The 18,906-nt window shown below is 34.5% G+C and overlaps 1 protein-coding gene across 1 annotated transcript in view; it reads right to left on the bottom strand.

Moving 5' to 3' along the window:
• Window positions 1-2,429, bottom strand: part of TAFA2 (TAFA chemokine like family member 2) — an 88,770-nt gene extending 86,341 nt beyond the window's left edge. Inside the window, exon 1 of the mRNA XM_044679214.1 lies at window positions 2,324-2,429. Within this exon, the coding sequence (XP_044535149.1) occupies window positions 2,324-2,429 (106 nt within the window). The remainder of the gene's footprint in view (window positions 1-2,323) is intronic.
• Between the last annotated feature and the right edge of the window lie 16,477 nt (window positions 2,430-18,906).

Raw genomic sequence — 18,906 nt, 5'->3', positions numbered from 1 at the left:
TAGGATATGAAAGACCCCAGTGCTTCGTATTTAGACTCAACAATGGGAGTCTTCAATCTAATATCCATTGGGATGAATAGTAGAGAATAAAATATATCACCATGGATTATCTAGAATCTGTAGGTAGAGGGATGCAATATTTAATGTTTATGAGGGTTATAACAACAGAAAAATATCACAAAACAAACCTACCAAATGAATTCAACATGATTTCCCCTTGAGATTTTCCTCCTCTATACCACTGTGCACCATCCTTTCAGGATCTAGGTCTCAGTAGACTGAAGTTATTCCAGGAAATATTTTTTTTAGGTTTTAAGTGATTTACATCAAAGTCACTCTTTCAAGAGCCAAGATTCTGGTAATATATGAGAGAAATACGTAAACACTTTTCCTTGTTAGCTGACTAAATTCATTCAAAAACCCTCAGACAAAATTTTCAAACCAGACAGAGTACCTTCTGCAGTGAGTGGGCTATGCTGACTCTTCAGAGAACAGCACCATATGAGTCACTGTTCTGACAACATGGCCAATCTCAAGGTCAAATAGAAGTCTGTTGACCCAAAATTTGGAAGATCTTATCAGCAATCAGCAACTAATGATGCCCAGACAAGTAAAATTATGTTTTTTTCTTAAATTTTCCCCCAAATCACCCTATAGCATATTTTACAAAAAAACAGAATTCTGTGATTGAAAGGGATCTACCCCCATAGCCATTTAGTCCAACCCATATTTTATAACAATTTTTCACTTTTGCACAAATACCTTCAATGAGGTATATCACACTTTTTTGCATGGCAGCTTATTTCACAATGAGACAGTTCTAATTGTTAGGAAGTTTTTGTCTTCCCCTGATATTCACCCAGAATTGCCTTGGTATTTTATTTGGACTTGACAGTACAGGAGCACAGAGGTTCGACCAAGGCTTTTGATCTCTCTCTATTACAATGTTCCATATAATAGGAATTAATTTCATGTAATCAGACTAATACACCAAAATTCAAGAGATTATAAATTCCTGAGCAATGTAGTGACAAACCTCAATTCCCCAGGACTGAAGATGAAGCATGCTAGCCACCACCTAACAGAAGGGTGATAGCCTCAAGATACATAAGGAAACATAAGTGTTTAGACATGGTTTATGAGAGAATTTACTTCACTTTCTATGTAAATGTTATGAGGATTTTGTTATCGTTCAATTAGAGAGAGGTGAAGAGAGAAAATAAATGGTTATTAATTGGAAAACAATAAGAGTTTTTAAAATTCTTCCTTTCTACCTTTAAAAAAGGAATTTGAAAATAAAGCTTTTATAATGACTTCACCAAGAGTCAAAAAGTGATATAAGAGGGTTGGGCCTAGAGACTGAGTCTGTGAAATTATTGGTAAAGAAAATTCCCTAGTATATTTACATATTTATAGGTTTATTTAAAGTGGTGGGGCATCAAGAGACATGGAATGATATGAGAATCTGTCATGAGGAATTGGAAATTAGACAGAAAATTCAGAAAAGCAAGAAATTGGCTTCTTAAGTTAAGAATATTTGACCGTGAAGGGATCAGGTCAAAAATAATCCCATTTTAATTCACTATATTAATTCTACTAGCCAGAAATAAGGAAGCAAAGGTTAAACTTTGGGCTACCAAAGCCTTTCAGATTTAATGGGCATCTATAGATTAAGGACTCTCACTGATTGGCATGGGCAGATTTAAACCATCAGCAGCACATTAAGCATATTTTGACATATAATATGTATTATATGAACATTTATATTAGTGTTTCAGTGGAAGTAGAGACAGTCACGTCAGGAACCAAAGATTAAGGCTCATCTTCTTTCTTTTGAGAAGGCAATGACATTCAGGACTGGCTGTGCAAAAACTTCACTTTGACAGGCAAACCATTTGCATGCCATAGCAGAATGGATGTTATTAAAGATGGTTTCTTTATGAGGTCTATTGCAGTCAAGAACTCCTCGAGAGCCCTCATATGCTTCTTGATACATCTTTATTACATGTCAACTTAACTTTTCAACTGCCCCATCCCAGAAAGGAAAATGGCACTGAAATTGTCAGAGTTGCAATTTCCTGTGGATTGAATCGGCATGCTAAACTGATATGGCACCAATCCGGGAAACATTAAATAACCATTTCCTTCCATAACACACTGACTTGAGAAATCATTCTCCCTGAATCTTTATTTGTAGAGCACTCTCAGGAGAAATTTGCACCCAGGAAAATCACAAAAACTACCCAAAACAGAGCCATGCTTTTTTAAAGTAGAGCCAACCTCAACAAGGCACTGAAAAAAAAAAGGAGCTCAAATTTCTTACTTTTATGGTGGTTTGCACCAGATGCTAGTTTGCCCCACAAGGTTACAATAAATATTATTATTAGCAGCTTTCCTTTTGTTGCTTTCTGTAAGTATCTCTTATTCATCCTGCAAAGAAAAGAAAAGAAAATGTTTAAGTACATGACATGATCACATCCATTTTTACAGAATTTTAGACATGAAAGAAATCTCAGCAACCACCTAGTCCAACCTATACCCCAAAAGTAATTCTCACTACAATATATGAATCTCATCTATTCTCTCCTTGAAGACCTTCAGTAGGAAGACCCCACTTTCTCCTGAGCCAATCCCATTCCCTATATAAAACAGTGCTAATTGTTGGAATTTTCCTGGCTTCAAGCTTAAGTTCATCTCTACAGATCCTACCCAATTGCTCCTGATATCTGTCCTCTGGAGCCAAACAAAAAAAAATCTAATCCCTCTCCCAGAATGAGATCCCCTCTTTGAAGACCTGAAAATAGCTATTTTTGACCCTTAAAAGATATCTCTCATCTTGGATAAATAACTCCCTTTCATCCAACTAATTCTCATATGACATGATGTTTCATCATCCATCGCTGAGGTTTGAAAAGTTTATCACTTGCCCATGATCACAGATCTTTAACAGCAAGAACTAGATCTTTTGAGTCTAAGTTTAGGGCTCTTTTTCCACAGTAAACTGAATCTTAAAATAAACTGGGTTTCATAGATTTAAAAAGTACACTTCATTTGTTTCCTTTAGATTTCTCTACTACCTGCCTCATAAATCTGGATCCATAACAGACACACAGTAATCCTTACTGATTAAAAATAAACAGGTTTTGGCTCTGAACAAAAGGAAAATAAGACGCTATAAGATATTTTAGAAGAGAAATAAATAAGTGCTTTTGTGAAAATCAAAGTCTGAAACTGTGTATCTGTCACAGATCAACTTACACATCTTCATTAACCTTCAGTCTTGTATTAGGAGAAGGATTAAACAGGATGTATGCAAGGGTGCTTTGACAATCATTCATTTTATTTTATCCCACCATAAGAGTCACAGGTAGTCCACTAGTCACTCAAGTAACTATATGGTGACCTTCTGGTCTGCTTCAAATTCAGTCTAGGCCAGTTGTGTCAAACTCAAGTTCTAATAGGTCTAAAAAACTATATGAAAGGATCTCTGTGAGCTGCATATTAATTTAGTTCTTAAAATGTAGTATCTATATTTTATTGTATTTTTATTTATTTTGCTAAATATTTCTCTAATACATTTTAATCTAGTTCTGGAAGCACAGCCCACATGTTTGACACTTCTTGTTGAGTCTGCTTTTGATCTCTTCCCAGTTTTCTAAGTTCAGGTGTGAAAGATGAAATGACTGAGGAACCAAAGGTCTGAGCTTGTTACCCTATTAATTTATTAGCCAATGCATACCAATTGCACACCAATGGTGCTGAACCCAAAATACAGGGAAGGAGAGATTTTTATCCATTATAAACATTCAAATAAGACCCAAAATTAAAAGAAAACAATTAACCAGGATACAAAATTAGACAAAATGATTTCCAATTTGAGTGCAGGAGAAAAATTGGTACAATTCCTTGAAAACAGAAAAAGTCTCATGCCCACAAAGTGCCTGCATTCACTCAAAGGAACATGAAAAAAACAAAACTATTTAACCAGTGTGGGGTCAGTTTTTAGATAACACATGCAGGTTTCTCAAGATGTATAATTGTAAGAAAATTCTTAGCATCAATCTTGGGATCTGGATGGGTTTCTGGTTAGTATAACCTAAGTCCTTAGTTAAGGATATCAAAGCAGTAAGAAGAGGTGATCCAGCTTCCCAGCTATCCACAGCAGGTTTAAACAATATAATAAAGTTTTCTCATAAATCCAAGAATTGAATAAAGTTTTCTCACAAGACAGAAATTGAATTGGACCCATGATTGAATACAAATGGAACTGAGCTAGATCCAGAATTGAGTCACAAGATGGAGTCAGTATGGTTCACACAATTCCCACTAACACTTGCTGATCTAATTCCCTCATAATGTTACTTTTTGTCTATGATGGATAACTTCAAGAAAGGATTCTCTATGTCCTCTCTATCTAAATTATCATACCACAGACATGCTACCTCCAAAAATATTTATTCAGTTCTTAACTGTGACAGCAACATATTTTGCACCTTTCCCCCCCAGAAATCATGGGTATACGAAGTTACCATATTGTCATTTTTTTCTAGATTTTTTTCTAGATATTTCAAAGAAAAAGCAAAACTTGTTTGAATTGTTGGGAAAAACAATGCAAAACAGCCCAACAAAATACAAACTTATCCACTCAATGAATTTTATTTTGGGGTTATAAACTCTAAATAAAAATATCAAACTGATATAACGAAGGCAGCATGGTATGGGAAGGGGATGAGGAAAAAAAAATTTGTAGTGTCTACTACTCTGTGCCAGACACAATTCTAAGTGCTTTATAAATATTATCTCATCTGATCTTCACAACATTCTGAGGAGCTATTATCCTTTTGTACACTTAAGGAAACTGAGGCAGATGCTAAATGACTTGCTCAAGTCATTTCACAACTTAAATATCTGAGGCCATTTTGAAGTCAGGTTTTCCCCTCTCCAGGCCAAAAGAGCTTAACTTGGAACTAGGAGGCTTTTACTAGACACTTTCAACTCTTATACGTACTAACTGTGTGACTATGAACAAATTATTTAATCTCCCTGAGATTAAATCCCCTGATCTGTAAAATGGGGAATATACTTGCTGGACCAGTCTCACATGGCTGAGAGAAAAATGATTGTGGAACTTTAAGGTGCTCTATAGAAATGTGAGGTAGGATTTATATTGCTATTATTACTCCATTAACCTTAAAAAAAGAAATCACATATGCATTTTTCCTACCTCCATATAGGCTAATATCCCTCATAAAAGAAAAGTGAAGGAACTTGACAATTGAATTTCTATACTCCAGGCTTTGAGGAAAAATGAAATATTCCCAAAGGAAAGAGAATGAGGGAAAAGGGAATTCTGAGTTGGAAGAAGAGGAAATTGACCCTTGTCAGGAGGCTGTAGATTGTGGAAAATAAAACATAAAGGAGGAAAGGAAGGAAAAGAAAAGATCTAAACTAGAGCTACAACAAGCAAACAAAATAGATTTGAGGTTCAGTCATGAAAAATAAAAGCTAGATTGCTAGGGAGAAAATCGAAATCCTTGACCTTCAAGGAATGATGTGGTAGAGACCTTCATGTTTACTCACTATGATTATCCATTAAAGATCAACAAAAGAAGCATGATAGTTATATAAGCCATGATTCTCTGCTCTGGGAACACTGAGGCAAGTATTTATCAGTTTGATAAAAACAGAGAGATCTGTTGTCTGCCTAGGGCATGCATCTAAAACATAACAGAAAATCTCCCAATATTTTTCAAAGAAGATGACTACATCCCAGATGTGATGTTTCAAGTGATACTACTAGAAGGAAACTAAATAGTATTATGCAAGATTACAATGTCTAGAACAAGAAACTGCATATTATGCAAGTATAGATTGTATTTTCATTTTTACCACAAACCAAAACTAGCATGCAAAAGGAAAGGAAAATTGGACTTGGGAAAAGAACAACTGGGATGACAAACCAAAGATTACAGATCAGAAATACCTAGTAAACAAAGACTCGATTTGTGAAGATCTGGAAAAGGAATCAATAAATATAAAAATCAAGCACTACTCCTTCAAGAATATCTCAAATGGACCAACTTTACTGCCTTTTTAAAAATAGCTACAAAATTATTCAATTAAGAGAATATAATAAATTGAGGTTAACTGGAATTTAATATGGCACTTGATAGAGTATCTCTATTCTTGTGGAAAAGATGGAGAGATGTGGACTAGTGTCAAACTCAAATACAAACACAGAGTGCTGAAACATACATAGGGATCCCTGTAGGTTGCATAAAAAGTAGAAGGCTACATGTTAATATTATCTATGTTTGATTGTATTTTTATTTATTTTGTTAAACATCTCCCAATTAAATTTTAATTTGGTTGAGATTAGTCTTGGGAATATAGAGATGACAATTCAATTAGGTGGATTTGAAAGTAGATGAAAGGACAGATTTAAAGAAAAGACAAATGGTTCAATGTCAACTTGGCAGCTGGTTTCCAGTGGAACCCCCTAAGGATCTATGTTTGACCCTGTTCTATTTTAAGATTTTTATGAATTGCTTTAATCTTGGAAGACATGTTCATTAAAATGGAAGCTAACACAATCTTGAAAGATGTGGATAAATCTAAAATCTTAAAACTAAGTTATCCATCTTTACAAAGACAGGATTGTTGGGAGCATGCTTATATATCAGTTTCTATGATAAAAATCTGAGTTGAGATGGAAATTCTCCAAATAAAGTTAATATAATCAGCATCTTGATCAAGACCTATTTCCAAATTGTTGATAGTTGCATTGGTGTGGTAGTTTCGAGTCTACATTCCCAATAATGTCTGCCTCAATCCATGTGTTCAAACAGTTGTTTTTCTTCTCTTTCCACTCCTGTAGTTCTTCCTCTGAATGTGGGTAGCATTGTTTTCCATAAATCCCTCAGAATTGTCTTGAATCATTGCATCGCTACTAGTACAGAAGTCCATTATATTTTATTTTACCACACTGTATTGGTCTCTGTGTACAATGTTCTTCTGACTCTGCTCCTTTCACTCTCCATCAATTCCTGGAGGTCTTTCCAATTCACATGGAATTCCTCCAATTTATTATTCCTTTGAGCACAATAGTATTCCATCATCAGCATATACCACAATCTGTTCAGTCATTCCCCAATTGAAGGACATACCCTCATTTTCCAGTTTTTTGTCACCACAAAAAGTGCAGCTATAAATATTTTCCTGCAAGTCTGTTTATTGATGATCTCTTTGGGGTACAAACCCCAACAATTATATAGCTGGATCAAAGGGCAGGCAGTCTTTTATAGCCCTTTGGGCATAGTTCCAAATTGCCAGCCAGAATGGTTGGATCAGTTCACAACTCCACCAACAATGCATTAATGTCCCAGTTTTGCCACATCCCTTCCAGCATTCATTGCTCTCCCCTTCTTTCATTTTAGCCAATCTGCTAGGTGTGAGGTGATACCTCAGAGTTGTTTTGATTTGCATTTCTCTAATTATTAGAGATTTAGAACACTTTCTCATGTGCTTATTGATAGTTTTTACTTCTTTATCTGAAAATTGCTTATTCATGTCCCTTGCACATTTATCAATTAGGGAATGGTTTGATTTTTTTATACAATTGATTTAGCTCTTTGTATATTTGAGTAATTAGACCTCTGTCAGAATTTTTTTATAAATATTTTTCCCAGTTTGTTGTTTCCCTTCTGATTTTGGTTACATTGTTTTTGTTTGTGCAAAAGCTTTTTAGTTTATGTAATCAAAATCATTTATTTTACATTTTGTAATTTTCTCTAACTCTTGCTTGGTTTTAAAATCTTTCCTTTCCCAGAGATCTGACAAGTAAACTACTCTATGTTCACTTAATTTATTTATAGTTTCCCTCTTTATATTCAAGTCATTCACCCATTCTGAATTTATCTTGGTGTAGGGTGTGAGATGTTGATCTAAACCTATTCTCTCCCATATTGTTTTCCAATTTTCCCAGCTGTTTTTGTCAAAGAGTAGATTTCTGTCCCCAAAGTTGGGCTCTTTGGGTTTATCATACACTGTTTTGCTTACATCACTTACCCCAAGTCTATTCCACTGATCTTCCCTTCTATCTCTAAACAATTGGAAAAACATTGAGTGCTCATGGGTAGGACAAGCTAACATAATAAAAATGACCATTCTACCCAAATTAATTTACGTATTTAGTGCCATATCTATCGAACTACCAAAAACCTTTTTTACTGCATTAGAAAAAACTATAACAAAATTTATTTGGAAGAATAAAAGATCAAGAATATCAAGGGAAATAATGAAAATAAACGTGAAGGAAGGTGGCTTAGCAGTACCAGATATTAAGCTATACTATAAAGCAGCAAGCATCAAAACAATATGGTACTGGCTAAGAGATAGAAGGGAGTATCAGTGATTCCACTTGGGGTAAGTGACATCAGCAAAACAGTGTGTTCCATTCTAAATGTCATAGTTTGAAGAGAATATTGATGAGCTAAAGAGGGAACAGAGGATATAAACCAAGATGAGGGAAAGCATTGAATATATGTCATATGAGGATCAATTGAAGGGGCTCCAGCAGTTTAGTCTGGAGAAGAGAAGAGTCAAAGAGAACACAACAGCTTTGTTCAACATTTAAGGACCTCTGATCTAAAAAGAGAGATTGTATACAGTTGGTCCAAGTACATTAGAATCAGGAGCAAAGAGTAGAAGAGCAATGAGTATAATAATAATAACTGATGCATTATATGTCAGTCACTGTGCTAAAAGCTTTACAATTATTATCTGATCCTCTCAGCAACCCTGGAATGTAGGTGCTATTCTTATCCTCATTTTGTGGGTGATAAAACTGAGGCAAAGTGGTTAGGTGATTTCAAACTTGCTTAGTGTAATACAACTAGAAAGTGTTTAAGGTCTAATTTGAACTCAGATCATCCTGACATCAGATCATAGATTCTATCCATTGGGCCACCTAGGCTAGGCATCAAGGAAAACTTTCTAAGAATCGTATCTGACTGAAGATGAGATGAGTTAAGAGGATGGTGAGTTCTCCCTTAATTGAAGTGCATGAGCATTGTATTGTATTATATATTATATTATAGTGAAGATTCTGCTGCTGTATGTGTTGGACTAGATACTGTGAGGTTCCTCTTAACTTTAAAATTTGAAAATTCTGAGTCATTGAAAAATTGAAAACAATGGAATGGTTTGACCATATATTTGCATAAAAGTGGATTAATCTGATAGTATTATAGTGAAGGATGGTTTAAAAGTGGGCAAGGTAAGAGATAGCCATGCTGGATGGGAAGTTATTGGAATAGCCTAGGTGACAGTTAGGGAAGTCTTGATCTAGAGTCATGGAAGTAGATAGATAATGAAGGAGAGAGATTACAGAGATAGAATCAATAGGAATTGAGAACCAATTGGGTGTGGAAGATGAAGTATATAGCATCAAAAAATGCCCTAAGAATTCAAACATGGGTGTCTTGGAAAATGGTGAGGCTATTAACAAAGAAAATGAATTTGTGATCCCTATTGATCAAATGCACTACAATAATTATAACTAAAATACAAATATTGCTGTGAATTTCTTCCTCAGGAAGAATCAGAATGTAGCCTTTATTTTCATTCCCTATTTTTTAATCCATTCCTAGGCAAAACAATTGCTGTATAATGTCTAATATATTTATCTTTTTGTTTGAGATTCTGTTTAATTAAAAAGCCCAAGCTTGCCAGAATTAGAAAAGAAGGCTCTGTAACATTTCTAAAGCTTGGCTGCCAAAAGGTATGAGCCCCACTTAAAAGCCATAATTATGTTCTTCCTTAACCCAAAATACAAAAGTCAAGTCACCTGGCCAACTCTACCACCTCTTAGTATTTTTAAGACACATAAATAAAAGTAAAAAGTCAAAGTTTTTGCAGGTACATTAACACTAAAGACATTTTATTTTTTTTCCTTAACAGTTCATTGGCACAGTGTTAGATTTTCTGTCAAAACTTCAATGGCTCTTTTGCCTGACTATAGGATGAAATAGGAACTTCTTTGTTCCAAATTTAAGGCTCTACACCAGTGGTTCCCAAACTTTTTTGGCCTACTGCCCCCTTTCCAGAAAAAATATTACTTAGCATCCCTGGAAATTCATTTTTTTAATTTAATAGCAATTAATAGGAGAGATAAATGCACCTGTGGCCATCACCACCTCCCTGGATTGCTGCAGCACCCACCGGGGGCAGTGGCGCCCACTTTGGGAATCACTGCTCTACACTATCTAGTTCCTGTCTTCCTTTCCAACTAATTACAAAGGAATCCTCCTCATGTACTCCCCATTCCAGCCAAAATGACCTACTTGCTATTTCCAGTACACAGTATTCTATCTCCCACCTCCAAAACTTTGAAAAGGATATTTCCCATGTCTGAAATGTACCAGCTCCTCATCTCTAAATATCAATAACTAAAGCCTTAGCTCATACACCACCTCCTACATACTGCCATTCCTGATACCTACATCTAGCGTTCTCCTGATAAAATTACATTTTGAAAATTATTTTTAAATTAACAAGAATTTATTTTCTCTCTTGACCACCTCCCTATATTGGAAAAAAATAATTCAATAAATGCTAATAGTCAATTCTCATGCTGAATTGTGCTTAAAATTATGCAGAACCCCTCGCTTCTCAAATTAATTTGTAGATATGCAATATTTTTTCATTTCTTTAGCAGTTATATCCCTCTCTAGTACAATGTAAATTCCTAGAGGCCAGGTACATTTTTTGTCTTTGTATCCCCAATACATGCAGAAATACCATGTATAGTAGCTAGAAATTCAGACAGAAAAAAACAGAGTTCAAATTTTTTCTTAATCTCTACTGGCTATGTGATACTAATAAAACATTTAATTCTCAATATAAGTCTCTAAGACCATAAATTGAAAAAAAAAGTCCAGTTGTATATACTAGTAGAGAGACTTTCCTTACCTGAGAGTTCCCAATACCCATGAAAGTACATCTCCAGTCTCAAATATCCAGCACATGCTATACTTCCTTGCACATAACATACAACCCTACACATAGCATATATTTAATAAATGTTTTTGAAGTATATTATTACCAGCAATATCTAATAGAACTACATTAATCAAAGCACTTATAATAAGAATAATATTTATATAAACTTTAGATTCTGGAAAGTACATGTTACCTCTAATTTTCACAACAACCATTTATGAAATGGTTGACATTACTATGCTCAATTTACAGATTATAACTTCAGTTTTAGAGGGCAGAGAAAAGATAGTGGAGCAATGACAGAGGTTCCCATGAGTTTTTCCAAATTCCCCTCCAAAAACAGTAAAATGATGTCTTTAAACAAATTCCAGAACAACAAAAACATTGTTTCATGAGGTGAAACAATCTTCCATTTAAGGACAACTGAGAAGGTTGGTAGGAAAGATCTGCCACTTGTAGGTGAGAGTGAAGCTCAATCCAGCACAAGCCAGGCTCCAACAAGCCACCAGTAGGACGTGGGGGATGACTAAATTGGTGGTCAACTTCTGGAACTCTCAGTTTACAGACAGTAAGGGGGTCAAACAACTAACTGATTAGAAGCGGATTATAGCAGACTCTTGCCCCAAATAGAAGTCCTTCCCCTGCCCTGTGGTATGTCAGTTGACTAATATTTATTACAATACCTCTCTTTTCACAATGCTATGTTAATTCCTGGAGACAGAAAGTCAAAAGACTAATCATCATCATCATCATCATCATCATCATCATCATCATCATCATCATCCTCTAAGGGAAGGAGAGGGAGATAACATACAAACAACCAGGTACAAAACCACACACGCACACACAAAAAAAACTGGAGGTGTCCCTCCAGTATGCCAGGGAACTGTATTGAACTTAGATTTGCATTCACAATTGCATACCTAATTCTTCCATAGAGTCCCAGTTCCTCATAACACAGAAGTAAAAAGGGTTGGAAACCACTGGCTTAAAAGATCGAGTACCTTCTTTCCCTCAGCTCTACCTTATCTCCCATTACCTTTACCAGAGTAAGAGAACAAGAATCCAGGCAGCCTTTGATAATATCACATTTCCCTTGAGAATAGGATAACCAAGTTAGACGAATGTCCTGAAGGAGTGGAATACAACTAGAAAGAATTCTCTCCCTTTCTCTCACTCTTTCCCTCCCCAATCCCTCTTTTCCTATTTCTCTTCTTTTTCTCTCTCCCTATCATCCTCTTCTCTTCCCAATTTTACATCAGATTTTCCTGAGATGTTATTGTCAGAAAATTCTTGTAGTTTTTCATAAAATTCTTGAACTAACCTTCCCTCCTGGGCAGAATTTGCTGTAACAATATTGATAAGAAGTAAATGTTCAATGTGTTTTGCATGAAAAAAATATTTTATATACACTCTTTATTTTTACATATGTTTTTGCATGTCTATATAAATATATTTATCCTAATATATTAGATTTACTAGAAAGAGAAGCGTTTTTTGTCAGAATTATACTAATACAGTACTCTGATAATAGCTCCAATACTTGAATATTTGGCTGATTAACAATCAAAGCAGCCACCATCTTGGTGCTGTGAACCATACCTTATAATAAGCCTCTTTAATATATTGTCAATGCCTTGTTCTCTTTTATAATAAAATTTCAGTTCTTTTAAGTATCATTGACATTATAGATTAGTAAAGGCCCTCAAATTTCATGGATTTCTGTCTCTGAATCAAAATCATTCCATATGTATATACATATAAATGTGAATATATATGCACACACACACATATATATTTGCATTATGCCTTTGTTATTTTACAACCATCTTAATGGGAAATGCATGTTATGAAGGAAATGAAGGAAATCCTTTCCTTCTCCTAAACTGTCCTTTTAGACCCTAATACTTCATCATAAACAATGGTTTATAATATGACTATCCTAGTTTCCGTAGGTATAGAGATGATGTGCACAGTAAAAGTAAAATGGTTACCCATGTGATCTGAAGAAAATTTCCCACAGTAGTGACGGGAGCTCCATTACCTGAGTCAATTCCTGAAAATCCACTGAGAATCAGCCTTCATTTTATTAAGAAGGAGATTGGTTCAAACCACTGGCATTTTTGCTATTTGCTAAATGCTGCCATCCTGTTGACCTTATTATCTCCTTCCACTCTCTTGATTTCAGTCAAGAAAAACATGAGGAATTCAGCATATTTTAATAAGTTGTACTGTAAAGAAAGATTGAGACCCAACTAAGAAGCCAAATCTTGAGTTAATAATCTCCTTTTCCAGGCAATGCTGGATCTAGGAAGAGCAAATCATGATTATATGGGTAATTTATTTAAATAAAAAACTTACTGGTAATAAATTTCAATAATAAATTAGATACAATAGTAATTCTAGCATACTTCCCCTGAAGAGAGGGTACAGATGTCAACACTCCATAGGTTAAAATTGTATTGAAATATATTGGTGACACAAACTATGCCAAGTCTTGATGATCTTTCCCTCCTCTAGGATTGATTATCTGCCCCTCTCCTTTGCCAATTCACCTATACTACACTTTATTACATGTATGCCCAGCTTCATCAACTAGATTTCAAAATATGCTCAGATAGGAGATTAATAAACATGATACATGTTTAGTATATATTTAATAATAATAATATTAGATAGGAACTAGACCTGTAATTTCAAAGGGAACTCCTAGGTGAGAAAAATCCCTTCACCAATGCAAGTGGCATCTTCTCTGCCACTTAAAATCACAGAGTTGCCTAAGGTAAGGTTAATATGACAGAATTGGGATGTAAATCCAGGTATTCCTTGCTTTGAAATTGGCTGTGTGTTCACTATTCCATATTGCCTTTCTTAACAATAATAATCATGTCATTTTTTCACAATAGGGACAACTTGATAACTACTAAATTTCATTTAAGAGTGGAAATTTATTTTGACTTTGAGCTTGATAGAGAAAAAACACTACTGATTTGTAGCCATTTAAAGAGCTATTTGTGATTCAAATGAATAAGACTAAGACCCATTTCCCTATAGATATGTGTTTAAATGGTATGAAGAGGTAGTTTTCAAAGAAAGAATTCCAAGCTATCAACAACCACATAAAAAATGTTCTGAATCAAAAATAGAAAAAAACGAATTAAGGCAACTCTGAGTTTCCACCTCTTATCCATCAAATGCTTGGCAATGTCAAAAAAAGGAAACATAAAATGTTAGAGGGACTATGGGGAGGGGAAGGGCACACTAGTACACTGCTGGTACAGTTGTATCTTTCTGGAAAACAATTTGAAATTATGCCAACAAAAGTTACTAAATGCATACTCTGACCCAGCTATACCACTGTGAAGTCAGTATCCTTAAGAGAGTAAAGAAAAAGCCTTATTTGTATAAAAATATTTTGACATCTCTTTTTACAGGAGCACCAAAGTGGATTCCACCAATTCAGAAATGGCTAAACATGATATATGAGCTCAATGGAATATTTTGGAATATTAATGTAATAACCACTATGATATGAGCTCTTTAATGGCAGTGGATGTCTTACTTTTCTATTTGCATCCCCAGGGATGCACAGTGCTTAGTACATATTAAGCAACTTAATGAATGCTTCATTAATTCATTTTACCATAAGAAATGATGAAATGGATAGTTTCACAGGAAAACTGAGACTTCTATGAACTGATGCAGAATGAAGTAAGCAGAGTTAGAAGAATGGATACAATTAAAACGACATTACAGAGGAAAACAACTTTGAAAGACTTTAGGACTCTAATCAGTAAAATGATAAGCCACGAATCTGGAGGACAGAAGATGAACCACATCACCCTCATCCTAACAGAGAACTGATAGACTTAAAATGTTAAATGAGACACATTTTGGGCATGGCCAAGATAGTAAGTTTTAGACTGTACATATTTGTTATGATGGTCTTAAAATTATTATTCAATTAAGGGGAAGCAGTGGAAGGATAGGTAATAAAGAAATTAATCTGATATCTTGGAGATATCAAAAACTTAACATATACAAGAACGCCTTATCTTCCCCCTCACCCCCAACCTACCCCACTCTTCCAAAAATTCATATCCTATTAAAGGCAGCAGCATCCTTCCAACCTCCCAGGTTTATAACCTTGGCATTATGCTTAACTCTTTGTTATGTTATATGTTATAGACATATGTTATAGGTATAGACATATCTCTTTGTCAAAAATTTTTCCTAACCACATAAAATCTCTTGCATCCATCCCCTTTTTTTACACATACAGCATCATCTTAGCTATGGCTCTTATCACTTCTTGCCTATACTTCGACAACCTCCTAATTGGTCACCCAGCCTCAAGCCTCACAATACTCCAATTTATCCTCCATACAGTTCTCAAAATGATTTCCCCTTAAATATACATCTCACGATATGTCACCTACTCAATCAACTCCAGCTGCTCTCAATTGCCTTCATGGCCAAATATAAAACCCTCTGTTTAGCTTTTAAAGCCCTTAACAACCTGGCACCAATATATCTTTCCAGGCTCATTATATGTCATTCCCTTTATTCCCTGTGAGCCAGCCAAATTGGCTTTTTCTCTGTTTCTCACACACAACCCTATATCTTTTATCCCTATTCCCCTGCACTAGAAGTTTCCCATACTTAGAATATGGGTCCTCATCTTACCCTCATAGAATCTCTTCCTTCAAAAACAAGTTTTTGCATAAGGTCTTTAAATATGTTTATCTAATATTTTGTTATCCATTTCAATCTTACTGGACTTCTTTGCAGTCCTACCTATTTTATTGCATGCATTTAAAAACATCATTCTGAGAAAGCATCCACAGACTTCTCCAGACTGCCAAAGGGGTCTATGACACAAAAAAGTTTAAGAACCCCTATTTTACATCATAATGCTCTCCTGATCACCACAACAGTCAGTTCCTTCCTTCCCTAACAACTAATGTAGCCCTGAAGCATTAATGATGAAGTCGAAATTAATGAATTTTGAAAAAAAATTAAAACTCCAAGATACCCATTGACTTTTGAGAGGGCAAGAACAAAAAACATTGAATACATGAAATGTCCTGGATTTCAAGGTATTTAAGTAACATTATTATGCCTTAAATAAATTAAGGTAAGATGATCTTGTGGCAAGGGAATGAGGGAATTTAAAAGAGAAGAAATCTCTTCCTGTCCCCAAATTTTTGTTATTTCAAAATCAATTCACAAATCATATCAGAATTTGATTCTATAATCAATGAAGGTTTTGAAATATATACTAGAATGACTGCTGTTTCAGTACTACCAACCTTCAAGCAACATATTCAACTGAAGCAGTACTATGTCATTACTGATGACTGTCCAGAAAGCGACTATAAAATCTCAGAACTGAACTTAGTGACTAATATCTTAATTAATTTCAGTGAAGTCCTTAGTCTGAAATCACATCACTGAAGTAACATTTACTATTTGTGCTCTATTGGTATATTGTGAATGATATGTAAACCACCATAATCCCTGCGCATCATCCAAATATAAGAAGACTATATCAGCCTTTCCAAAAGTTTCACTCAGGAACTAAAATCAACTTAAGTTAGTAGAACCAATCAAGCAGCTTTTCTAATCCTGTAAACATCACGTACCCCAAAATGCAATATTCAGTTATCAAAATAGATGCTTAATAAAGTGTGTCTCCCACGGGTGTGTCAGTATGACTAACTGCAATGTCAGGAGAGGAAACCCCCACAATCTATGAATCAGTAATTTCTTGGTTTCAAGTATGTCACTTTCTCTGCCCATGGCATGGTAGCATATTGTTACTACACGATATTGATATTTTTTGCATCCTTTACATTGTGGTACCTAGTATTAATCTGAATGTTCTGTTGTGGCTCCTAAAAGAGAAGTGAATGAGTAGCTAAAAAAAACTTATAAATTCAGTGAAGGTCTATCTTTGCAGATTTCCATTTAAGACAGCAATGTCTTAAAAGTATATATCTCATGAAGTATGAGCATTTCCCCCATATAATTCTTTGAAAGAATTAGAATGGATTAATGGGCTTCTGTTGGTTTATTATGAATATGCATCTTTTCTTTGAGAGTAACCAGGAATAAGAGTATCAGGCAAATTATGTACCAGATGAAGAGTTCTATTTCCAGGCTTTCAAAGAAGATGCCATTTTACACAAAGAAAGGAGAAATGCACAATATCAGGGACAAGTGTGCCTTTGTTCTTCTTCCAATCATTGTCTTTTGTTCCATATTTTCTATATAGAAAATCTTTCTAAAAACATAATCTTCATAGAAATACTGACCCCATCTGCTGACAACCTCCAACATAACATGCTATAAATAAAGAGAATATAATAGCTCTTCACTAATCATATGTGAGCATTATCCAGATTGTAAATTACCTAAGGATATATTTCTGAATATCAAAGTGGCTTTTCAATTCAGCCCCAAGTTCTCTATATTAATTTTAGTTATGTGCAAAGGATTCAAACTGATAAAGTACAGTTAGAAAGATCCATTCCTAAAAAGAAAAAAGAATCAGGCAATGTGTTATAAGTCAAAGGTTAAAGATGTTTAGCTTATTTAATACTTTGGATTATATATATCATTGTTTTCCTCTACCCCAGCAAATAATCAAGAATTTAATGTTATATTTAAATATTCAAATAGATCTAAGAACTCATCAGTTTGAGAGTTCTGACCAGGGAAACAGATGACAACCTACCCATGTTTGCTCATCTTGTAAAATTCTTGTCCATGCTCATCAAAGAGCATGCATCTAAAATACTGATAGCCTTCCTTTGTTATCTGCCAACATGCCCATGTCTATATGAGCATTCGTGAATTACTCTGGTTATCCAACTATCATACCTCATGCTCATCTATCTTTTGATTTCTATCATTTAAGTCCATGATGACATCTTTTACTTTCATTTTTCTTCAAACTTCTTCATTGGTTATATGTTGAAGCTGACTTAGACTCATTGCCCTATAAGTGATGCTCATTTTTTAATTCTTCTATGTTTTTTCTGACATATAATAACATAAGAAAAAGATTGGCAAGGAAAAGATGGGACATTGTTTTCATGAAAAGCTTGAGGTAGTTAGGAGTCTTACAGTTTCCTAAGGAATATCTAGCTGAATGTTTTTCTCTCATTTTTCCCTGACTCATCTCAGAGTGCATGTCCTTTCTTTTTTTCTTTTACATTTGTTTTATTTTTTAATATGAATTAGAAAATCACCAAAGATTGTGAATATTTGTGTAATCAAAGAATAGTAGGAAATGTAAATTGTAAATGCAACTGTAAATCAACTCAATAAAGTTCATTATTTTTAGTGAGTAGTTTAACAAAGTATCACTAACATTACTTTGCATGTCTTTGATGCCCTCTAAATTTTCCTCTCAAATCCTTTTCTTTCTTCTTATATTTTTGAGTCATTTGAGTCATCATTGCCACCAACCCCATGCTCCTCCAAATCCTCCCTGAAAAACAAATAACACTCCTCTCTTTAATAAAAAAAGTAGTCAAGCAAATAAATTTGTGTTGTTTTGACTGTGTCTGGAAATGTACATTTAATTCTGCACCTATAGTCCATTGCCTTACTACCAAAAGGTAGAAAGCATGCTTTCCATCATTTTTCTGGAGTCATGATTGTTCATTGCGTTAATCAGTTTTTAAGGTTTTTTCTTTTATGTTTTAAGTTTTAAGGCTGTTTCCTTTTACAATATTGAGGTCATTAAATAAATAGTTGTTCTAGTTCTTCTCACTTCACACTACATCATGATGTTCATGAGTCTTCTCAGATTTCTCTGAATCTGAAACTTTAATTCATTCTTACAAGACAATAATATTCTATTACATTAATAAACCATAATTTATTCAACTATTC

The sequence above is a fragment of the Gracilinanus agilis genome, chromosome 5 (genome assembly GCF_016433145.1).
Source record: "Gracilinanus agilis isolate LMUSP501 chromosome 5, AgileGrace, whole genome shotgun sequence".
Taxonomy (NCBI): Eukaryota; Metazoa; Chordata; class Mammalia; order Didelphimorphia; family Didelphidae; genus Gracilinanus; species Gracilinanus agilis.
Note: the sequence above shows the minus strand (reverse complement) of the source record. Positions and strands in the feature narration are given on the sequence as shown.